General features: G+C 46.3%; 1 protein-coding gene across 4 annotated transcripts in view; it reads right to left on the bottom strand.

Moving 5' to 3' along the window:
* Nucleotides 1-2031: 2031 nt before the first annotated feature.
* Stim1 (stromal interaction molecule 1) overlaps nt 2032-22685 on the bottom strand; it is a 231464-nt gene continuing 210810 nt past the window's right edge. The window contains exons 7-14 of one of the 4 annotated variants that reach the window (XM_045145675.1): nt 19883-20060; nt 14983-15150; nt 14138-14238; nt 13642-13877; nt 11707-11799; nt 9322-9388; nt 7100-7136; nt 3690-3879 (exon numbers count right to left, since the gene is read on the bottom strand). In XM_045145675.1, coding sequence (XP_045001610.1) covers nt 3835-3879; nt 7100-7136; nt 9322-9388; nt 11707-11799; nt 13642-13877; nt 14138-14238; nt 14983-15150; nt 19883-20060 — 925 coding nt within the window. In that variant the 3' untranslated portion in view covers nt 3690-3834. Of the gene's footprint in view, nt 3880-7099; nt 7137-9321; nt 9389-11706; nt 11800-13641; nt 13878-14137; nt 14239-14982; nt 15151-19882; nt 20061-22685 lie in introns of all 4 variants that reach the window. The other 3 variants (XM_045145674.1, XM_004650978.2, XM_004650977.2) reach the window with 3 other exon arrangements.

The following is a 22685-nucleotide window of genomic DNA, read 5'->3' as shown; positions in this document are numbered from 1 at the left end:
TCACTATGTAGTCTCAGGCTGGCCTCAAACTCAGTGATCCACCTACTGCTAGGATTAAAGGTGTGTGCCACCACACCCAGCCACACACACACACACAAAAATTTTAAGGCATGTGCCACCATGCCCAGCCTCAATTTATTTATTTATTTATTTGAGAGTGACAAAGAGAAAGAGGCAGAGAGAGAGGAAAAGAGAGAATGGGCACCCCAGTGCCTCCAGCCACTGCAAAGGAACTCCAGACACATGTGCCACCTTGTGCATCTGGCTTACGTGGGTCCTGGGGAATCGAGCCTTGAACTGAGGTCCTTAGTCTTCACAGGCAAGGGCTTAACCGCTAAACCATTTCTCCAGCCCACACTCACAAAATTTTATAAAAGAATAAAATTATCATTTGCAAGAATGAAAAAAGAACTAGAGATTATCATCTTAAGGAAAATCAGTCAATCTCAAATATTGGAATCTAGACTAGAAAAAAAAAAAAAACTTAAGACGGGCATGGTGGTGTACACCTTTAATCCCAGCACTCGGGAGGCAGAGGTAGGAGGATCGCTGTGAGTTCAAGGCCACCCTGAGACTACAGAGTGAATTCCAGGTCAGCCTGGGCTAGAGCGAGACCCTACCTTGAAAACCAAAAAAAACAAACAAACACACACACATCAGGGCTGGAGAGATGGCGTTGTTGTGGTTAAGGAGTTTTCCAGCCAAGCAAAGGACCCAGGTTCAATTCCCCAGTACCCACATACATCCAGACGCACAGGTGGCGCTTGAGTACGGTGGCTGGTGTCCGTTGTGCCCGTTCTCCCCGCCACCACCATCTGCCTCACGCTCTCAATCTCAAATAAATGAATCTTAAAAACTTGAAAGCAAAGAGTGGGAAATGTTTGGAAAGAGGAAAGGGCCACCAGTACAGCTGCACTTTCATGCTTGAGACTGGCCGGACTCCCGGCAGGGCAGAGATACCAGACCTTTAAAGAAGGACTTTGTGCCCCTTCGTGCTGAGAGAATAGAGGCAGAGGGCTGACAATGAGACTACATAAGAAACCTAAAATCCAGTGGCCTTCCCCCTAAAAAAGGAACAGGTTAAATTGTCTCATAGCCAAATCCACAGGTCTTCCAAGCTTTCTTTTTCTTTTCTTTTCTTTTTTTAATGAAAGAGAGAATTTGTGTGCCAGGTCTTTAGCCACTGCAAGTGTACTCCAGATGCATGCATGTGCCACCTGTGCACTTATGTGGGTTCTGGAGAGTCAAACCTGGGTCCTTAGGCTTCGCAGGCAAGCGCCTTAACCGCTAAGCCATCCCTCAATCCCCTTCCAAGCTTTTGTTTCATGGGTTTCGTAAAATCCTTTGCGTCTGCTGTACACAGAGTGTGTACATATTCACGTGTCTCATGGATTTCTTACAATTCTTTGTGTTATGGGATGTGTGCATGTTCACATGCCTCATGGTTTTCTTTACTTCTTTGTGTGTGTGTGTGTGCATATTCGTATGTCTCGTGGTTTCCTATAAATTACAAGACTGCCACAGGAACACTGGAGAGGAAAGAATTGGATTTTTTTTCTCTCCCCAGTGACTGAACTAATTAATTTTCCTTTTCCAATTTCTGTTTTCTAATTTCTTTGACATACAGGGGAACTAAGGTGACAGGCTTATGGATCTAAGTGAGGGCTAGGAAGGGGACAATGGGGGAGTGAATAAGGTCAAAGTATATGATATATGTGCATAGAAGGGAAGGAAGTAGGAAAGGGAGGAAGAAAGAAAGGAGAAGGGAAAGGCGGGAAGAAACTGTCAGGTTTAGAAAGTAAAACGATACCCCAATGATTACATAAGATATAATAATTACACTAAAAAGTTATCATTCATCTGAAGTTCATATGTACCTAAATATCCTGCATTTTATTAGGCAGCTCCACCCAGAGAGCTTGAAAGTATGTGCATTGGAGTTTCATTTTCCTTGGACAAAGAAAAAGAATAGTCTCTTTATTCCCTTTGTTAAGCCACAGAAAATACAATGAGAGTCAAAGCCAGCAGAGGTGAAAATCTCCTACATGCTTTATTGGACTTCAAAGAGTCTTATGAAATAACACAGAAAAACCCATGTGAGGGTGTTCAGGGGGTGCAAGGCAGTCAACAGCCCAGAACCCTCCTAAGACCAGCCCCAGATGCACCCAACCCAGGCCCAAATTAGGATCTCAGGGTAAAGGCATGGCAGATTGGGGCAGAGGAAAAATGCCTTTACAGCCATAGCAAAAACAGGTAAGGGTGACAGTTGTGTAGAAGATGGACGGGGTGAGGAGGAAGAGGTCACGCAGCAGCCCTCACATACACCATCTTCCTTTATTACCCCTTCCCCAAACCAGTGTGTCTGTTTTGAGCCTCTGGCCCAGGCTGTGCGCTAACATGAAAATGGGGTCTGACAAAGGGAAGATGCTGTGCAGGCACTTGGGAATTTCAGGAGATTTCTTTTTTCATTTTTAAACTGTCTTTTGGTTCAAATACAACATCCTTACCCAACCATTCCAGAGCTCCACAAGAGCCCTGTGTCCTGACTGTGGCTTCCATAGCCAGGGGAGATACTTTCTCTGAGCCCCAGCAACAGCGAGGCTTGGGGAGCTCGGGCCGCACTTCCAGAGGGGAGCAGGGACAGAGGAGGGCAGATGTGGGCAGGACTAGAGAGAAACGGTAACGGCCCTAAAGCCTTACAGGCTTTGGCTTCCACTCATCCTCCAATTATGAGAGTCTTTCCTGATCCATCACAAGACTGGCCCTATCTTCAAAACTCTGGTAGCTTGTTCCCTGGGAATTGTTTTCACTCAGCCATGGACCCCTCAAGGCCCAAACGAGCTGTCAGATGAGGTTCTCTCCAGCCCACCATACTCCCAAAAGAGCAAACCCCTTGGCCCAGCTGGAAGCAAACCGAACCATCGTGGGTCGGATGAGTAGATCTGAGGTATAGGTATCAGAAGTTAATCCTCCAATCTTCCCCACAACTGCTAAGGAAGTTGGGGGTTGGTGGGAGGGAGGAGTCTGAAAACAAGAGACAGAAACAAAAACCAAACCTCAAAACTGGGACAGCAGAGACAGAAGCTAGACTCCAAAGTGGAGCTGGGAACTGAGGGAAAAGCAACTAAGACATGCACTGAAGTGGAAAGGATGTGACAGCAGCAGCCCATGGGGGCGGGGGGTTGCAGGGCAGGCAGGCCATGGTGGTCAGTTAATAAATAATAATGAAGGACCAAGGATGCGGGAGGCAGGTATGTACAGTGCCCAGGCCCTTGGGCCAGCTATCTTGAAGGAAGGGAGGAAAGAGAAGGCAGAAGACCCAGGAAGGACAAGCTTTCTCAATACTGCCACCCCCATCCTGCCTACTTCTTAAGAGGTTTCTTAAAGATTTTGAGGGGAAACTTCTTCCTGCCTGGGCTGGAGTCTGTCTCCTCACCAATAGAACCATTATCATCCTCAGCCACAGCCTTCTTGCCAGCCAAGTGGGGAATGCGTGTGTTTCGGCTGCCCTGCAGGGCTCGGCTATCCCCTGCTGGAGATGGTGTGTCTGGATCTGGGGAACTGGGGCTATGAGAACGGGAAGAATCCAACGGTGGGGAGCCACTAAGTGGGCCTGAGGGGTTCAGCTCCATCAGGCTGTGGGCTTTGTCGAGCCCATGGTTCAGCGCCAGTAATGCCTTCTTGGTCAGGGCAGGGCTGTCAGGCAGTTTCTCCATCAGAGATCCTGGATGGACCCCCTCAATCAGCCGGTGGCTGCCATCGGAAGGCACGGCATTGAGAGCCTCATCTGCAGCACGGCCCAGTGGAGGAGGCTTGGTGATCACACGCTGGCGGTCACTCATATGGAGGGAGGACTCCGAATCGGAATGGGTCAAATCCCTGTAAGATACAGGACAAAGAGGAAGAAAGAGACATACACAGTATAGAGAAACAGAAAAAGGTAAAGAAGAGAGAGGTAAAGAATGAAAGGAGGAAAGGACAGGGAAGGAGAATAGGGACAGAGAAATGGGGCGGGAGAAACAGGATGAAGAGGCAGACAAAAGGAGAGAAGAATGAACAATAGAAATTGAGAAAGCCATCAGTGCAGGAAGAGAAAGGAGTCAGAAATAAGGAACCAGAACAGATTGGAGGAAGAAACAAGGAGAGGGCAGTAGAAATGTAGAGGATTTTAATGAAATGAAAAGAAAGGCAGGTATAAATAAAAAGCGAAAAGGAGAGAAAGGGGGAAATGATAAGAAGAGACAAACAAAAAGAAACAAAAACAAATGTTATTATATCATCATCTCCAGACAAACAGTTTTGTAATGCCTTGGCGCCATCCCTGCTGAATACCAAGGCCCTATACGGGTGAGACCAGAGGCTTCCATTCCACAGACATCCCCCTCAATCAGGTCTCTGCTTTCCCATAACTGGCTAGGATTCTTAGGGCCCAACCCTCAACAAACACAGAGCCTGCATGTTGCTGCGTCAGTGACTTCCTGGCCTTCCTCCCCCACTTACCCTATCATATTGTGGGACACATGCAGTCTGGGTCAGGCCCCAAGGACCAGGGAACATGCAGTTAGTGAGCCTGTCCCAGACTGGGGAAGAGCAATTAGAACAACCTTGCAAACAAGCCCTCACCCATCCCAAAGGCCAAGATACTTCCTCTTCCTACTCTTGCATAGCATCTTTAGAAGGCCACAGAGAATACTGCAGAGTTCAAACCAATGTCCATGGTGGCAGCAGGAAGGGTACGGTCTGTTTCGGGCTCTGCTAATAGGGGAATGTAAGGAGGAGAGAAGGACAGGATATTGGCCTTTAGGAAGCAGGAGTTGAGAAGAGCTCTGGACTTCTGTGTGATCTTGCCAGGCCTCGACTTTTGCCCAGTGAAGAGAGTATCAATTCAATTATCTTACAAAACAGATTGAAGAATAAACAATGTTGGCAAAGCACTTGGAAATGTGCACGTATCGTAGGAATGAAGGCAATGAAACCAGCCAAGCTGGAAGACAAACATGGGAGCCACTCCCAAGAGCTTTCTTTGCAAGGCTGAGCTATGGGCCATGCCACTGCACACTGGATGTACACACAGGGCCTGCTCAGGAACTTGAGATCCTTCATGGGGTTAGCGATTCCTAAGAAGGCTGTGAACTAATTCCAGATGCCTCTACCATTGTAAGGGTGAATATCAGGAGCACCTATCAATCCTAAACCCTCCTTCTACTTTTCCAATGGCCTGAGAATCCACAGCAGAGGCACAGGAGAAAATGTCTAAACATAAGTCAGGAAGCCAAAGAAAAGTAGTCTGGGCTGGAAAAGAGCCTTAGGGGTTGAGGCGCTTGCCTGCAAAGCAAAAGGATCCAGGTTCAATTCCCCAGGAGTCATGTAAACCAGATGCAAAGGTGACATATGCATCTGGAGTTTGTTTGCAGCAGCTGGAGACCCTGGCACACCCATATATTCTCTCTCTCTCATATATATGCATATGTATGTATGTGTATGTGTGTATACATATACATACACATAATCTCTCTCAAATAAAATAAAGGTGTCTAGAGTAGGAGAGGAAAGCAATAAAGGGCCAGAAAAGGAGGCCAAGGGTCAAAGGTTAGAAAGGGCCCCAGGCTCCCAAAACCTGCAAAAGCAAGGGGTCTATAGCTACCATAGGTCTAATTCTCATAGAACAAGTAACTAAGCAGCTATCCCATGGGCCAGTATCTTTCCAGAGCTAGGAGGCAGGGGAAACAGTAGGAAAAAACTCCAGCTTCAATGATACACACACTGATTTAGCCACACAATTTAGGGTTTACAAATATTCAGCCTGGGGCTGGAGAGATGGCTTAGTGGGTAAGCACTTGCCTATGAAGCCTAAGAACCCCAGTTCAAGGCTTGATTTCCCAGGACCCACGTTAGCCAGATGCACAAGGGGGCACACTCATCTGGAGTTCCTTTGCAGTGGCGGGAAGCCCTGGGGCACCCATTCAATCTCCCTCTCTCTCTGCCTCTCTCTCTCTCTCTCTCTCTGTCACACTCAAATAAATAAATTAAAATTTTTAAAATTATCATTTATTATTCAGCCTGGTATTTGGTTTCCCATATCTAACACTGGCCCTTGTTTCTCCCTAAATGTGTATTTGTCAGATGCGATGGTGTGTGTTGTAATGCTAGCACTGGAGGCACTGAGGCATGAGAATTATCCAAAATCCAAGGCCATCCGGGACTATGTAGTGAGTTCCAGGCCAGTCAGAGCTACATAGCAAGGGTCTGTCTCAAAAACCAAAATAAAATCAGGTGTGCAGATGTACCCCTGCATTTTCAGCAACTTGGAAATGAAAGCAGGAAGATCAGGAGTTCATGATCATCCTTAGCTATTCAGTGAGTTTGAGGCCAGTCAGGGTTATAATGAAAGCCTAGCTTTTGTAAAAACAATAAGGACTGGGGAAATGGCTCAGTAGTCGGTGATGCTTGCTTGCTAAACTTGAGTTGCTCCGAGATCAATTCCACAATACACAAATGAAGACGGATGAACAAAGCAGCCATGTGCCTGGAGTTTGTTTCCACCAGGGCAAAAGGCCCTGCTGTTCCTCCATGGCCTCTCCTCTTTCACTTCTCCCACCGCCCTCCCTCCCTCCCCCCCCACCCTCCCACTCTCTGTTCACAAATAAAAATTTAAAAATTAGGAAAATCCTTTTTTTTAAGTGCCTTGTTCCTTGATCCTGCCTTCTCCATACACATTAAATGATAGAGTAAGGTACCAAGAAGTTCTGAAGAACAGCCACACTGAAAATGGGACCTCCAAGCCAAGGAAGCAAGGGCCCTAGGAACCTACTTTTCTAACACCAAGGAAAAGAAATCATTAGGCCTCCAAGCCTCGCTTCTCCTAGCCCACAGTCCCATTTCGTTTTGCTCCTCATCCTTCTGTTTTTCTTTCATCAACTAAAAGCTAAGACTTAGTTCCAAATAAAGATATGAACCTGGGAGGAAACCAAAATAGATATAGGAGGAAAAAGGACCACTAAGGCAATGTATCCTCTTTGAATCTTTTGAGACCTTTCAGACCAAAGTTATTCCTCCCCAAAGGCTGGGCTGTCTTGGACTCCCATCCCAAGCTACTAACCTTACTAGAGAGCCTGTTTGCCTTTAGAGATGATCCTCTGGTGCATGGTGCAAAAGAAAATGAAGCAGTGAACAGGCCAGGCGGATGCAGGTATTTGCCACCCTTCCTCCCCACTGCTTGCTCCCCTAGCTCCCCCACCCAGTCCAGTCCTTTCCATCTGCATTGCGAATGGCAGTCTCCCTTCCTCTGCTTCTGGATGGAAATGAGGATGAGAATGAGGATGGACAGCTCGGCTCAGTGATAATCTCAGTTAGGGTGGTCCCTTCCTGGGGAAGGGAATGGAACAGCCCTTAAGGATAACTCTTCAGAAACTTGAGGAGTCGACCTATAGGGATGGTATCCAAAGGGTGTCAGGACCAACCGAGAGGAACACAAGCATGCTGCAGCCCAGCGGCCAGACTGGGCTGCGGCCACAGCTCCAGAGATGAGTAGTGCTTCCAGAGGGAGGTGTTTTCTAAGGGTCCCTATGCTTGTTCCACGCAGGGTCAAGGTGACTATCTAACCTTAGCCTATCATCTTGAAGTATCAGTAGAAAAAGTCACTACAGCTGCTACAGTAGGCTGAGAGAGAAAATTCCTTTGTAGCTTACTTACTGAAATCTTGTAGAAGGACAAAAATACCTAACAGCGTCCTGAACGGAAAGCCAAGTTCTAGTCTGTGCCCTGCTCCTAATTAGCTCTGGGACCTGAGCTAAATTACTTAACCTTTCAAAACCTTAACTTCTCACTCTGATAGGAGTATTTTACTACCTACCCATCTTCTCTTATATAAACTCAGCAAACTCATGTCCCTTCTGTACTTTTTTTGTTTGTTTGTTTTCAATGTAGGGTCTCACTGTCGCCCAGGCTGACCTGGAATTCACTCTGTAGTCTCAGTGTCCTTGAATTCACAGCAATCTGCCTACCTCTGCCTCTCGAGTGCTGGGATTAAAGGGGTGTATCCCCACGCCCAGCTTTCTCCCTGTACTCTTATCCCCATTTTGTCACTCAGGCTAGAAACCTAGGGGCCATACCAGCCTCTTCTCTCCTTCACTTCTGTTACCATGCATATCATCTCTCCATCACAAGACCACATCACTTCCCTGGTGGCACACTGCAATGACATCGAAATTCCTGCATTTTCCCCTTCCTAAAAGGTTATCTCTACAACAGAAATACGACCAATTCACTTTTACCTAGAAACCCTTGTGTATTTCTCCATTTCCTAAAAGATAAAGGCCAAACCTGGAACTTTCCTGAGCCTTTTGTCATTCCTGCCTCTTCTCCCCAAAACACACCCATTATTTTCATCACAAATACATTATATGCTCTTATGCCTCTGCACATAACGTTTCCTCTGGCTGGAATACTTTCTCATTTCTCCGCTCACAGGAATAAGTAAGTGTCATCTCTTTTGTATAGCATTCCACCTGGGTACACACTGTTAGTCATTCCCCCTTCCTCAACACCCCATAGCACTTATGAAATTGTTCCATGGTTGATTAATGTGCCTCTCTTAGGCGAGGCTGTAGTTCATGATGACTAGGACTGTATCTTATCCCTGTGCTGGAAGAACCAGGCATAGAGTAGACATCAATAAAATGTCTGTTAAAGGATTAAAGGATGTGGAAATCCAATAGGAATAGCTGGCCAGAAAGTGTGTGGTTTAGGCCAAAGTGCTATAGGGTCATGAGGGAAGAAGACAGTTACTCATTTTCAAAGTCAGCAAACCTCAAACAGAGAAAAGGGGAGAAATGTAGGGAATTAGGCTGACCTTAAGGACTTCCAGAGCTAGGAAAGGACAAGGGAGAAGAATCCTCACCGCCCCACCCCCTCCACAGGTCACCAAGCAGCAGCCAGCAGACAGAGGCCAGGGTGAAAGCAGCAGAGAGGGGAGGGAGGGAGAGAGGGAAGGAAGAATGAGAAGAGAGACGGTGGTACCCCAAGCTCTCTGAATGCCCAGACATCACAGCGGTGCTGTCAGAAGGGGGTGGGTCAGGGTAGGGCTCCATCTGGAGGAAATAGGAAGTGCTGTGGTGATAATAAACAGGGTGGACATGGACGGTGTTGATGGTGGTGGAGGTGGTGGTGGTGGTGGAAGAGGAGCAGGAAGAAGCAGCAGAGGCAGATGGAGGGCTGGTCCCGTGGCCTTCAGAACTGAAAGACTGTCCAGATGAAAGGCTGCGCATTCGCCGCAGAGATACCCGGCTTGTCAAGAAGTGGCCAGCCTCGCCCTCTACCAACCTCTGAGATCCCAGGCCATGCTGTGGCTCCGTCAGGCGCTGCCGGACACTGCTCTGCAGGCTGGGGGCTGCAGGGAGAGCGAAAACAGTGTAAGGAAGGGCTAGCCCACTGCGGACTGGCAGACAAGCGAGGACCCATAAAGAAGTGCCTACTGAAGATCACTCTGGGCCTTTGAGACCCAATGGAGAGAAAGGGACACCACCTCCCACAAGCCCCGCCCCCAGGGGACCTGAAAGGTGGGAAACTGAAGATGAAGTGCCCAGGTCAGTTTTAGTGGCAACTTCAATGGAAGGAGACCTAAGGCCAGTGTCACTGTAAAGGGATGTAGCAAGGCGGTTAGTGGGAGGACACAGGCAGGGCAGTATAGGAGAGGGGACTGGAACAGGTCCGGGAGAGCATTAAGAACCAGCCTTTTCAGAAAGCCAACCTCAGGAAATCAATCACAATTTAGACAAAGACTTATACACAAGCATGTTCATTGGTTCATCACTGATTATATGAAAGTAAAAATAAAGGTAGGATAATGAGAAAATGAGAATACATCCATTTGCTGAACACATCTGTAATCCCAGCATGCAAGAGGCAAAGACTAAAGTATCATGAGCTATCCTAGTGAACGTGAGCATGTGTCCAAAAAAAAAGCAAACAGGTAAACAAAATGTTCAAGGGGGGGGGGGGAAAGGATACAAATTTATATGAAATAGCCTTGAGCTCTTTAGAATACAAAGCTGGAGTGTGGGGCTGGCGCAAGGAGCTGATGCAGTGGCAGGAGGCCCTGGCATGGACCCATTCTCACTCCCTCCTCTTTCTCTCTAAATAAATGCATAATTTTTTTTTAAAGTAGAGCTTGAACCCAGGCCTTTCCACTTCTAGCTCTGACTTCGGGCAACTTGAATCCCCCACTTTAATCCATAATTTATAAAATCCTGCAGAGTTGTTCTGAGACTTCAAGATAATATCTCCAAAATGCCTACAGAAGTCGTGGTGTTCAATAAATGCTAGTGATTATTTTTGTTTTCATTAAATTCTAAAAATTTGCAAAAAATAAAAAATAAAACTCAAAGGAGGAGGCAGAGGTGAGAGGATCACTGTGAGTTTAAGGCCAGCCTGAGACTACATAGTGAATTCCAGGTCAGCCTGGACTAGAACAAGACCCTACCTCAAAAAAACAAAACAAACAAACAAAAAAAAACCTCAAAGAACAGGTATTCAGGTGTGGTGGGATGATATATGTGTGTTTTATGCTACTATTTACCTGTTCATTTGTTTGTTTCGCAAACTTTGGGCTGGACAGATGGCTTAGTGGTTAAGGCTCTTGCCTGCAAAGCCAAAGGACCTTGGTTCAGTTCCCCAGGATCCATGTAAGCATGTAGCATGTGCATCTGGAGTTCATTTGCAGTGGCTGGAAGCCCTGAAACACCCATTCTCTCTCTCTCTTTCTCTCTTACTCTGCCCCTTTCCCTCTCTGAAATAAATAAAATATATCTTTTAATTAAAAAAATCAAATTTGCTCTAAGTATTTAAACAACAATAATCTAGTTCCTGGGTCAATGCTGAATCAAGTTCTTGGGAGACAATAACTATCAATTCTACTTGGATCCACCTGGACCCCAGGTGGCCAAGGAATGTGCCAGTGGATGCCCTTGGGCTCAATGCCAGTGCCAACTAAAAGAAAGATGCTTTCTCCTTAAAGACAGGAGAAAGAAGCCGGGCGTGGTGGCACACACCTTTAATCCCAGCACTCAGGAGGCAGAGGTAGGAGGATCACCGTGAGTTCAAGGCCACCCTGACACTCCTTAGTGAATTCCAGGTCAGTCTGGGCTACAGTGAGACCTACCTCAAAAAAAAAAAAAAAAAAAAAACCAAAGACAGGAGAAAGGCACAGGTTACAAGCATGGCAGGGCCTTAGAAGGCCCCCAGGAAAAGAAATTCCATAGTTGTGGACAGTGGGGAGGCAGAGCTTTTTACAGCTGATCACTTCCAAGGCATGAAAGGAGTCTGAAAAGGAACAGGAATCCTGTAATGGGAAGAGGAAGAAAGAAAAACGAAAATAGGGAGAAAAGGGAAGAAACATGAGAAGAGTGTATGTGTGTGTGGGGGGGGGTCATTCCTTCCAGCTTAGCTAGAAAAAGGGCCACCAGGACCCCTGTGTAGCTGGGTTGAAGGGAAAGGCCTAAGCCTTCTACCTCTCTCGGGTCCTTAGCTGAGCAGGCTGATTCTCCTCACTCCCGAGACCCTCCTGAAGTTAGTAGGAACAGTGCTGGGGATATAGGGAGCAGCTCGGCAGGGTGGTGAGGCAGGCAGGATAAGGGACCCATTGGGTAGGAGTGTTGGTTTAGTCCCAAAAGTTGGAAAAAACAAAAGCCCCAAAGGGGCTCCTCAAACCCGGGTATTTCCAGAGGGACTGATCATCCGAGCCGGCGGATGTGGAGCAGAGAGAGCGGTCACTGAACCTACGCCCCATCAGCCAGGCAGCATCTAGGGTCAACAGCCAGGCCAAAAGGAGAAGAGAATCGGATTTATGGAGGGCTTGGGCCTATCCATCACAGGGACATGGGAAAGGTTGGGGGCAGGGGATGAATAGCTCAGAGCCAATGAAGGTTCCTCCTAACCTAGAGAACACAGGAGCCTTTCAATGATCCAACCGTATTAGGCCTTTGACTGAAGATCTAATATGGTATCAGATCAAGGAGACAAAGAGTCTTGGCCAGGGGCAAAGCACAACTGAAGAAATTTATAACTGGGCATGGTGGCACATGTCTATAATCCCAAAACAGGGCCAGAGGCAGGAGGATCACCATAACTTCAAGGCCAGCCTGGCCTATGTAGCAAGTTTCAGGCAAACCAGGACTACACAGTGAGACCGTCTCAAAAATAAATAAGTAAATAAAATTACAAATAAATTTTTTTGCAACAATTTTACAAACCAATTTCTTGGTAATTTTTTTTGTGGGCTTTTGTATTTGTTTTCTTTTATTTGTTTGTTTGTTTTTGGGGGTAGGGTCTCACTCTAGGTCAGGCTGACCTGGAATTCACTATGTAGTGTCAGCCTGGCCTTGAACTCCCATCCATCCTCCTACTCCTGTAGTGGAAGTCCAGCCTGATTAACAAATATGGCCTTGAGGATATAAAGTCAGAAAGGAATCTGGGCCGGGCGTGGTGGCACATGCCTTTAATCCCAGCACTTGGGAGGCAGAGGTAGGAGGATCGCCGTGAGTTCGAGGCCACCTTGAGACTACATAGTGAGTTCCAGGTCAGTCTGGCCTAGAGTGAGATCCTACCTCGAAAAACCAACAAATGAAAAATAATAATAAAAAAGGAATCTGGCTTCCGGAAAGTGAGTCCCTAAATCAAGCCAACTTTCCTTTGCAGTGATGAGGTATGGGCCCAACATAACATGTCTACCACAGATAGACCTATTTTATTTAGCACCCTTCCATCCAAAGGAAAATTCAACTGTGGGTCAGAAAAAGGAAGTCACTAAAGAATTTCCACAGAATACTGCCCCTGACAGCTCTGCTCTAATCGGCTCTTATCATCTACAGAGGAGGGAAGGAAGAGGGAAGAAGGTCCAGGTCTGGGTGAAGAGGGGGACGTGCTTGTGCAGGAGCTTCCTCCTGGGCAGGCAGGCCTTCCAGCGTGGAAGCTTTAGAGACTGACGCTACATGGGACCTTGCACCAAAAGGCAGGGAGAAAGAGAGAGACATCATTCCATTATCTATTTTAACAATTAAGAATAAAAAAAACATAAGACAAAAATAATGCAATAGGGCTGGAGAGTTGGCTTAACGGTTAAGACGCTTGTCTGCAAAGTCAAAGGACCCAGGTTTGATTCTCCAGGACCCACGTAAGCCAGATGCACAAGATGGCACACACATCTGGAATTTGTTTGCAGTGGCTAGAGGTCCTGACACACCCATTCTCATTCTCTCTCTCTCTTTCTGCCTTTTTCAAAAATGAATAAATAAAAATAAAAAAATTTTAAATGCAATAAATAGTAAAAATGAATGCTATTTTTACGTTGTGCATCAAAAATATCTGAAGATTGTTTTTACAAGGTAGATAGGAAAGGGAAGACGAAATAGAAAAATGGCAAATAGAGACACACACAATAGACATAGAAGGACAAACAGACATCAAGGAAAAACCACCAAGACAGCTATAAAGAAATGTCCCGATGCGAACTGTGCTTTATTGACCAAAGTCAGGAGGTAACTGCTTTCCTATTATCTGCCTGCGAGCCCTTAAGCATGGAAGAGGCCTTAGATTTCTCAACAGCGTATCACAGGCTACCCGTCATCCCTACTAAAGGTCACCTACACTGCATGGACATGGGGGATACAATCTCCTCATCCATGTCATCCACGTCGTCAGTCATGATGAAGTGGGCGGGGTTGGGGCGCGTAGTGCCCATCCAGCTGGGGTCTATGTTGAGGGCAGTCACCAGGGAGTGGATGCCAGGGTTATTCACAATCTGGAAGCCACAGAGGATTTCGATCTGCTGCCAGCGGTGCAGGCGCTCCCTCAGTGCTGCTGTCACCTCACTCAGAGCTTGCCTGAGGGCAGATAAAAGAACACTGCAGGGATAGACTGGGTGGGCGCCCCAGAAAGCGTTAGAGGACTTCACAGAGGAACACACTGAGGCTGATATGTATGAATCAAAATCCCAGAATCAATTCATAAACTTAAAAGCAAGGTAGGGGCAGGAGAGCAGAGCTGTCACTCCATCAGTGAGGACTGGGGTTAGAAGCGTCAAACACCCTAAACTCTAAGGATGACATGGGCATTGCTGGAGTTGATAACTGGATCTACTTACTTAGCAGTTAGAATTTTATGATCCACATCATCCAAGGAAGAGCTATGGGCCACATGGAACGTGCCAAAAAGTGTGTTTCTCTTCTTTTTTATCTTTTCAGCCTGCAAAGGTGAGGGTCCCCAGCTTAAAGAGAGCAGGGATTAGAGCAGGGATGAAGTAAGGGGGTCTTCTTATAGCTGGGTGCCCTCTTCCTAGCACAACGTGGGCTGTACAAGGAAAAGGAAGAACAGGACGGGAAGGGGAAACAAGGCAGGGGAGTAGGGGATGACACAGAGGGAACCGGAGAAGAAGCAACAGGGTGTCAGTAGCCAAGACCCAGGAGGATGTCTGCTCCCACGGCAGCCAGGGTTGGCAGAGCTTCTCCTGTCCCTGCTTCTACTGGCGTCCTCTTTCCCTCATGCTCCTCTAGAAGCTTCGCATTATCAGGATCTACACACCAGGAAAAGGAACAGAACCATCCCCAGGCATATGTCTTCACCCAAAGGGAGGGACAGGATAAGGTGAGGCAGAGAAGAGAAAGAAGGACAGGTAAAAGGGAAGAGGGAAGGAAGGGAGGGGAGGGGAGGGTGGAAGGAGGCCGACAGGAGGGCAGAAAGGAGGGGAGAGCAGGGCTGAAGAGATGGCTTAGCGGTTAAGGCGCTTGCCTGCAAAGCCTAAGAAAGAGAGAGAGGGAAAAGGAGAGGGGAGAATGGGCTTACAAGGGCTTCTAGCAACTATAAACAAACTTCAGACACACGGAAGGAAGGAGGGCAGGAGGAAGGGAGGGGAGAGGAGAGCAGAAGGAAGGAGGGCGGAAGGAAGGAGAGCAGGAGGAGGAAGGGGGCCCACAGGAGGGCAGGCCTCACCCCCTCTTTGGCCACCAGCAGCTGCTTCTCAGCATTTTGCTTCTTGACGTTGTAGTACTGCACCTCCACCTCGTGTGTCAGCTGCAGCCACTTCTGAAGGGCCTCTGGAGCATACCATGAGCTGTGTGATTCTAGCTCCTTCTCTGCCTTCCTCAAGGCCTCCCGAACCTAGTGAGACATACGGATGTGGGCTCTGAAAAGTGCTCTATGCAAGGTGGAAAGTTAACAAGAAAGTCAACAGAGCCAAGACACCCAAGGGCCAGGAACCCTCCTTGTGGACACGATCTGTAAGGAGCACACATGAAGCAGTCACCAAGCACTCAACTGTGACAGACATGTAAATATGCGGATCCCCTTTTTAAAATATTTCATTTTCATTTATTTATTTGAGAGAAAGAGGCAGGTAGAAAGAGAGAGAGAGAGAATGGGCACATCACAGCCCCCATATGTGTGTGCCCCCTTGTGCATCTTGCTTACATTGATCCTGGGGAATCAAACCTGAGTCCTTTGGCTTTGCAGACAAGTGTTTTAACCACTAAGCCATCTCTCCAGTCCTAATTATGCAGATTCTATATTCCTCACCTTTTCACCAGAATAACAGTATTCTATTACTATCTGTTCAACAGAAATAAGTATTTATGGCCACCATAAGATATATTCAAGAAGGTTCATAGCAGTAAAATTCATAAAAGCCAAAAAAGGGCAAACAACCCAAATGACTATCAACAGGAAAATAGACCAAGTAAGTGTAGTATGCTTACACAACAGATTACTTCTTAGCGATGGAAATAAACCAATGATCACTACATGCAATACAGAGGACTCTTGCAATGTTAAGTCAACAAAACCAAACAAAAAAGAGCTTAGGTGTGCACTGCCATTTCTTAAAATATTTTATTTATTCATTTATTACAGAAAGAGGCAGAAAGAAAGACAGAGAGGGAAAAGGAGAGGGAAAGAATGGGCTTACAGGGGCCTCTAGCAACTGTAAACAAACTTCAAACACACGTGTCACCTTGAACATCTGGTTTTACATGGGTCCTGGAAAATCGAACATGGGTTCTTAGGCTTTGCAGGCAAGCGCCTTTATCACTAAGCCATCTCTTCAGCCCTGCAACACTATTTTTTTGAAAACTTTTTGTTTATTCTTATTTATTTGAGTGTGACAGAGAGAAAAAGAGGCAGGGAAAGAGGAGAGAGAGAATGGATGCGCCAGGGCCTCCAGCCACTGCAAACAAACTCCAGATGTGTGTGCCTCCTTGTGCATCTGGCTAAGGTGGGTCCTAGGGAATCGAGCCTCGAACAGGCATCCTTAGGCTTCATAGGCAAGCGCTTAACCACTAAGCCATCTCTCCAGCCCTGCAATACCATTTTTATTGTTGTTGATTTATTTTGTTTTTGTTTTTGTCGTGCTGGGAATTGAACCCAGGAACTTGTGCATGATAAATAAAATGTTCCACCACTGAGCCACACTACCAGCCTTGTATAATGTCATTTTTTTTTTCTTTTTCTTTTGGCTTTTCAAGGTAGGGTCTCACGCTAGTCGAGGCTGAGGCTGACCTGAAATTCACTATGGAGTCTCAGGATGGCCTCGAACTCACGGCGATCCTCCAGCATCTGCCTCCCAAGTGCTGGGATCAAAGGCATGCGCCACCATGCCTGGATGCAATGTCATTTTTATAAAGTTCCAAATCAGACAGAACTAGAGGCAGAGGGACTGCTGAAAACCCAGCCTGAGTTAGTATGAAACCCTGTCTCAAAAAAAAAAGGTAAAAATAAATAAGTTTTAAAAACAAAACAAAACAGACAAGCCTGGCGTGGTGGTGCATGCTCTTAATCTCAGCACTTGGGAGGCTGAGGTAGGAGGGTCACTGTGAGTTCAAGGCCACCCTGACACTCCATAGTGAATTCCAGGTCAACCTGGGCTAGAGTGAGACACTACCTCGAAAAACCAAAAAAAAAAAAAAAAAAAAAAAGACAAAATTAAGCAAAACTAACCTGATTGAGACGCTGTGACAACAGTTCAATAGCTCCTTTTTTTAAATTTTTATTTTTATTTTTTGGTTTTATGAGGGGTAGGGTCTTGCTCTCTAGCCCCAGCTGGCCTGGAATTCATTATGCAGTCTCAGGGTGGCCTCAAACTCACAGAGATCCACCTGTCTCTGCCTCTGCTGTGATTAAAGACATGGCTAATAGTTCCTCTTTAAAAAAAAAAAATATTTTATTCATTTATTTGAAAAAGACAGAGGGGGAGAGAGAGAGAATGGGTGTGTCAGGGCCTCCAGCTACTGGAAATGAATCCAGTCGCATGCACCTCCTTGTGCACCTGGCTTCACATGGACACTGAGGAATCAAACCCAGGTACTTGGGCTTTGCAGGCAAGTATCTTAACCACTGAGCCATCTCTCTAGCCCACTAGTTACTGTTTGTTTGTTTTGAGGCAGGGACTCACTCAAGTCCAGGATAACCTGGAACTCACTCTGTTATCCCAAACTATAATTCACAGCAATCTGCCTACCTCTGCCTCTCAAGTGCTGGGATTAAAGGCATGTGCCATCATGCCCAACTAATAGTTATCCTTTTTTAAAAAAAAACATTTTGGGGACTAGAGGGATGACTTAGTGGTTAAGCTGCTTGCCTGCAAAGCCAAAGGTCCCAGGTTCAATTCCCCAGGACCAACATAAGCCAGATGCACAAGGTGGTGCAAACATCTGGAGTTCATTTGCAGCAGCTGGAGGCCCTGGCACACCCATTCTCCCTCTTTCTCTTTTTCTGCCTCTTTCTCTCTCAAATAAATAAATAGTTAAAATTAAAAAATATTTTGGCAGGCTGGAGAGATGGCTTAGTGGTTAAGCACTTGCCTGTGAAGCCTAAGGACCCCAGTTGGAGGCTTGATTCCCCAGGACCCATGTAAGCCAGATGCACAAGGGGGCACACATATCTGGAGTTCATTTGCAGTGGCTAGAGGCCCTGGCACGCCCATTCTCTGTTCCTCTCTCTCTCTCTCTCTCTCTCTCTCTGCCTCTTTCTCTGTCACTCTCAAATAAATAAATAAATAAAAATTTAAAAAAAAAAATTAGGGCTGGAGAGATGGCTTAGCGGTTAAGCACTTGCCTGTGAAGCCTAAGGACCCCGGTTCGTGGCTCGGTTCCCCAGGTCCCACGTTAGCCAGATGCACAAGGGGGCGCACGCGTCTGGAGTTTGTTTGCAGTGGCTGGAAGCCCTGGCGTGCCCATTCTCTCTCTCTCCCTCTACCTGTCTTAGTCTCTGTGTCTGTCGCTCTCAAATAAATAAATAAATTAATTAATTAAAAGTCTGTGTATGTTGAGTATAGACCAATCTTTAAAAAAAAAAAAAACAATTAAAAAATATTTTGGCTGTGCTTGGTGGCTCACAGTTTTAATCTCAGCACTCCGGAGGCAGAAGTAGGAGGACTGCCATGAGTTCAATGACACCCTGAGACTACACAGTGAATTCCAGGTCAGTTTAGGCTAGAGTGAAACCCTACCTTGAAAAAAACCAAAAAGCTATACTTTGGGCTGGAGAGATGACTCAGCAGTTAAGGTGTTTGCCTGCAAAGCCTAACAACTCCAGTTAGATTCCCCACTACCCAAGTAAAGCCAGATACACAAAGTGGCACATGCATCTGGAGTTCATTTACAGTGGTTGGAGGCCCTGGTGCACCTGTTCTCTTTCTCTCTCTCTCTCTCTCTCTCTCTCTCTCTCTCTGTGCTTGCAAATAAATAAATAAAGTATTTTTAAAAATTTATGTTTTAGGGCTAGAGAGGTGGCTTAGCAATTAAGGCACTTGCCTGCAAAGCCTGAGAACCCATGTTCTACTCTCCAGATCCCATGCAAGCCCAGTGCACAAGGTGATGCAAGCACACAAGGAGGCACACACATCTGGAGTTTGACTGCAGTGGCTGGAGGCCCTGGCACGCCAATTCCCTCTCTCTGTATCTCTGTCTCTCTCTCTTTCATAAAAATAAATAAATAAATATGTTTATATAATGTACATATATTATGTATATTTATTTATTTATTTGCAAAGTGAGAAAAGGGGGAGGGAGGGAGGGAAGGAAGAGGGAGAGAGGAAGTGAAAGAGAAAGAGAATGTGTTCACCATGGCCTCTTGCAATTGCAAACAAACTCTAGACACATGCACTACTTTGTGAATCTGGCTTTATGTAGGTACGGGAGTGAAACCCAGGCCGTCAAGCTTTGTAAGCAAGTGTCTTAATCACTAAGCCACCTCTCTAGCCCATAGTTACCTTTTGAATGAAATACTGATTATAGGGGCAAAAGTGAGATTCCTGGGGTGTTAAAAGGTCCTATATCTTGGGCTGGAGAGATGGCTTAGCGGTTAAGCGCTTGCCTGTGAAGCCTAAGGACCCTGGTTCGTGGCTCGGTTCCCCAGGTCCCACGTTAGCCAGATGCACAAGGGGGCACACGTGTCTGGAGTTCGTTTGCAGAGGCTGAAAGCCCTGGTGCACCCATTCTCTCCCTCTCCCTCTATCTGTCTTTCTCTCTGTGTATGTCGCTCTCAAATAAATAAATAAAAAATGAACAAAAAAATATTAAAAGAAAGGTCCCATATCTTGATTATACCAGTATTTGCAGTTGTAAAGATTACCAGATGGATATTTATGATTTGTATAACTGATGTAAATACCAAAATGAAACAAGAACAAGCATTGTTCTTATCTCCTCAGTCCTTGAAAATAATGGTAAGCATACCTTTATAGCTTTTTCACTACCCTTACTGACAAAAGTCTAGAGGATAGATTTGAATTACACCTGAAAATCCACACACAGGAAGCTTTCTAGCTCAACCTTGGAGTCCTGTCCTTTTGACGACCCCCCCCCCCACCAGGTGTGTAGGAATTGCTAGACACTCCTACCTGCTCCAGCTCTTCCTCGGCATATTTTTGGCGGCTGCGCTCGTTCTCAGTACCCTCCCGCAGCTCCTTCAGCCGCTGAGCTTCCTGCTTGGCAAGGTTGATCTCATCACGCAACTTCTTCTCCAGGTGCACCTTCTCCACCTCCACCGTGCGGTGCTCTTCCTGGGCCTTATGCAGCCTGGGGGGCAATGTAGGAAGCTGGAGGAGGCCGTGCAAGTCAATGCCAGCCAACATTCCATGAATCATGCCAAACAAGGAAGAAAATGAGAGCACCAGTTCTCAGCATATAATCTCCATACTCTGTTGACTATCTAGCTCTGTGTTACCCCAGGGCCAATAGAAACCATGGTCAATATCCCTAGTTCCTAGGTTGGCCATCATATTGCTGCCAGTAACTAAAACCATGAAGCCAGGTTCATAAACATCTCAGGACTCCCCCACTGTACTTCACATATTGAGATCACAAGTACAAGTTTACCAGGCACCCCATGTTTTCCTCCTAGCAGATAGCAATACGCTGACATGATCAGCCTAGGACACATACAAATGAAGGCTTAGGAGAAGGGAGGTAAAGGAGGAACCAGGACTCCCATTCAAATCTTCATGACTTCAAATCCCATAATTATTGCCCTCATTTTGGGATATCTGGAAAGTTCCATAGATGTAGAAAACCCTGCAAAAAGCTAGACAAAATCATACAACCTAACTGTGTTGATACAAGTGAGGTGGTGGTAGGAGTGAAGCTCATGGGAAACGAGAACGAAATGACTGAGCTGGGCCTTGTAGGACTCCTGGTGACGATTCCCAGGAGCACATAAAGACGAAATTCATGCCCAGGAGGCTGGGACACTGCATGCCAGTCCAGGTCCTGTGTGTTCCTGTGGGCTTCTCATAGTGGGTAAAGCGTCAGGGACATAAGGTATCATGGAAAACCCACCCTTGCACCCCAGTCACACATTCTATCTGCTCACTGACAACTTCTACCTAAGTAAGCCTTCCTTCCAACCGTCTTTCCTCAATATCTCCATCTCTCCATTCCTCCATCCACTCATTCAATAACCAAGTTACTAAAGTACCAGCTAAATGTAAAATCCTATGAACCCTAAATATATGGAAATAAATCAGAAAACTGCTCTCCACTGAGGAGCTCATGACTTACTCCAACAAAGACAGGTAAACTAACGACTGTCTATAGGGTGATAAGTTCTAAACTTAAAAAGATAAATATATGATATTGGATAAGGCAAAGGATAAGTAATCAACTCTGAAAGGAGTCAGAGGAGATGCCTGGACTAGACCCAGGAAAAAGAATTGACTAATCCTGCTGAAGGAAAAGGGTTGAGCTACTGTCTGGTCTTCTTAATTTCATAGGAACCACCAAGTCACCAGGGGCCTAAGGTAGGAGGGTGAAAGGATGATGAAGAGGAGCAGGACTAGAGGCGCAGCTGTGCAGGAGAGGGCTGGCCTAGCATGGGTGAGGCTCTGGATTTGATTCCTATCAGAGGGAGGGAAGGAGAGAAGGGGGGCACCAGGTGTGTTGGCTCACAAATGTACCCTAACACTCAAGAGGCAGAAACTGGAGGCAAGTTCAAGGTCAATGTACTGTACATAGAAAGTTCCAGGCCAGGGGCTAGAGAGATGGCTCAGCAGTTAAGTTGTTTGCCTACAAAGCCTAATGACCTGGGTTTAATTCCCCAGGACCCATGTAAAGCCAGATGCAAAAAGTGGTTCATGCATCTGGAATTCGTTGGCAATGGCTGCAGGCCCTGGCATGCCCATTCTCTATCAGCTTCTCTCTCTCCCTCTCATAAATAAATATTAAAAAGAAAACAAGCCAAAAATGATGGTATATGTCTATAAACCCAGACTTGGGATACGGAGGCTGGACTAGGAGTTCAAGGCCAGCCTCAGCTATATGAGACCGTGCTCAAAACAATAACTAACAAACAACAACAAAAGATGAAAAATAAGAGAAACAGGCAGTTACGCAGACTCTTACTAATGCAAGAAGTTTAACTTTTTTAGTCCCCCATCCCCCACAGTTTCTTTCTCTTTGGATGCCAGCCAAAATCCTAAGCATGCTTGCCCTGACACTTTGGGGCTTTTCCACATTTTTCTCAGTAAATCTTCTTTGCCTTAGAGAAGGGGAGAAGAAAGTGAGGGGGGAGGGAGGGAAGAAGAAGGAGAGAGAGAGGATGAGAGAGAGAGAGAACTTTAAAAAGCACTGAGTCTAGAGTGTCTGCGAGGCCTGGAAAGATGTGGAGCGGCGGGGAGGGAAGAAGAAAGCACAGGCTAACTTCTACCTACTTTGCCCTTCTCAGACTGCACACCAGATGGCGCTACAAGCATTTCTTTGGGGGGAAAAAAAACCAATCAGGTGCCATTTTCTGCTGTCTCCTCCCTGTCACTGTACTGTCCTAAGAGCCCAGTACAAGGAATTACAACAGAGATTCAATGCTTCACCGAAATGCCATTCCCTCTGAAAGCAGCCTCTGGGGCTCCTTTAAAGCAGAACCGTGTCTGACCTCTGACTCCCACAGAGGAAACAGAGAGCAATAAATAATGTTGGGTGCCAAAATGAGCAAAGAAATGTACAACCAGCGCCCTACGCGAAGGCAACAATCAGCGGTACAGGAGGAAAATGAGGCGGCTGGTTGAAAGCACTGGGTTGCACCTCTAATCACTTACCTGACTAAGGACATTTTACCTGCTTCTTCACAGCAAAATGGGAATCAAGCTTTCTGCCTGCCTCAGAGAATTACTGTGAAATCCTAACTGGAATGTACATGCACGGCTACATTCA

The sequence above is a fragment of the Jaculus jaculus genome, chromosome 3 (assembly GCF_020740685.1).
Source record: "Jaculus jaculus isolate mJacJac1 chromosome 3, mJacJac1.mat.Y.cur, whole genome shotgun sequence".
In the NCBI taxonomy this organism is placed as follows: Eukaryota; Metazoa; Chordata; class Mammalia; order Rodentia; family Dipodidae; genus Jaculus; species Jaculus jaculus.
This window is presented reverse-complemented; position numbering and strand designations above follow the sequence as displayed.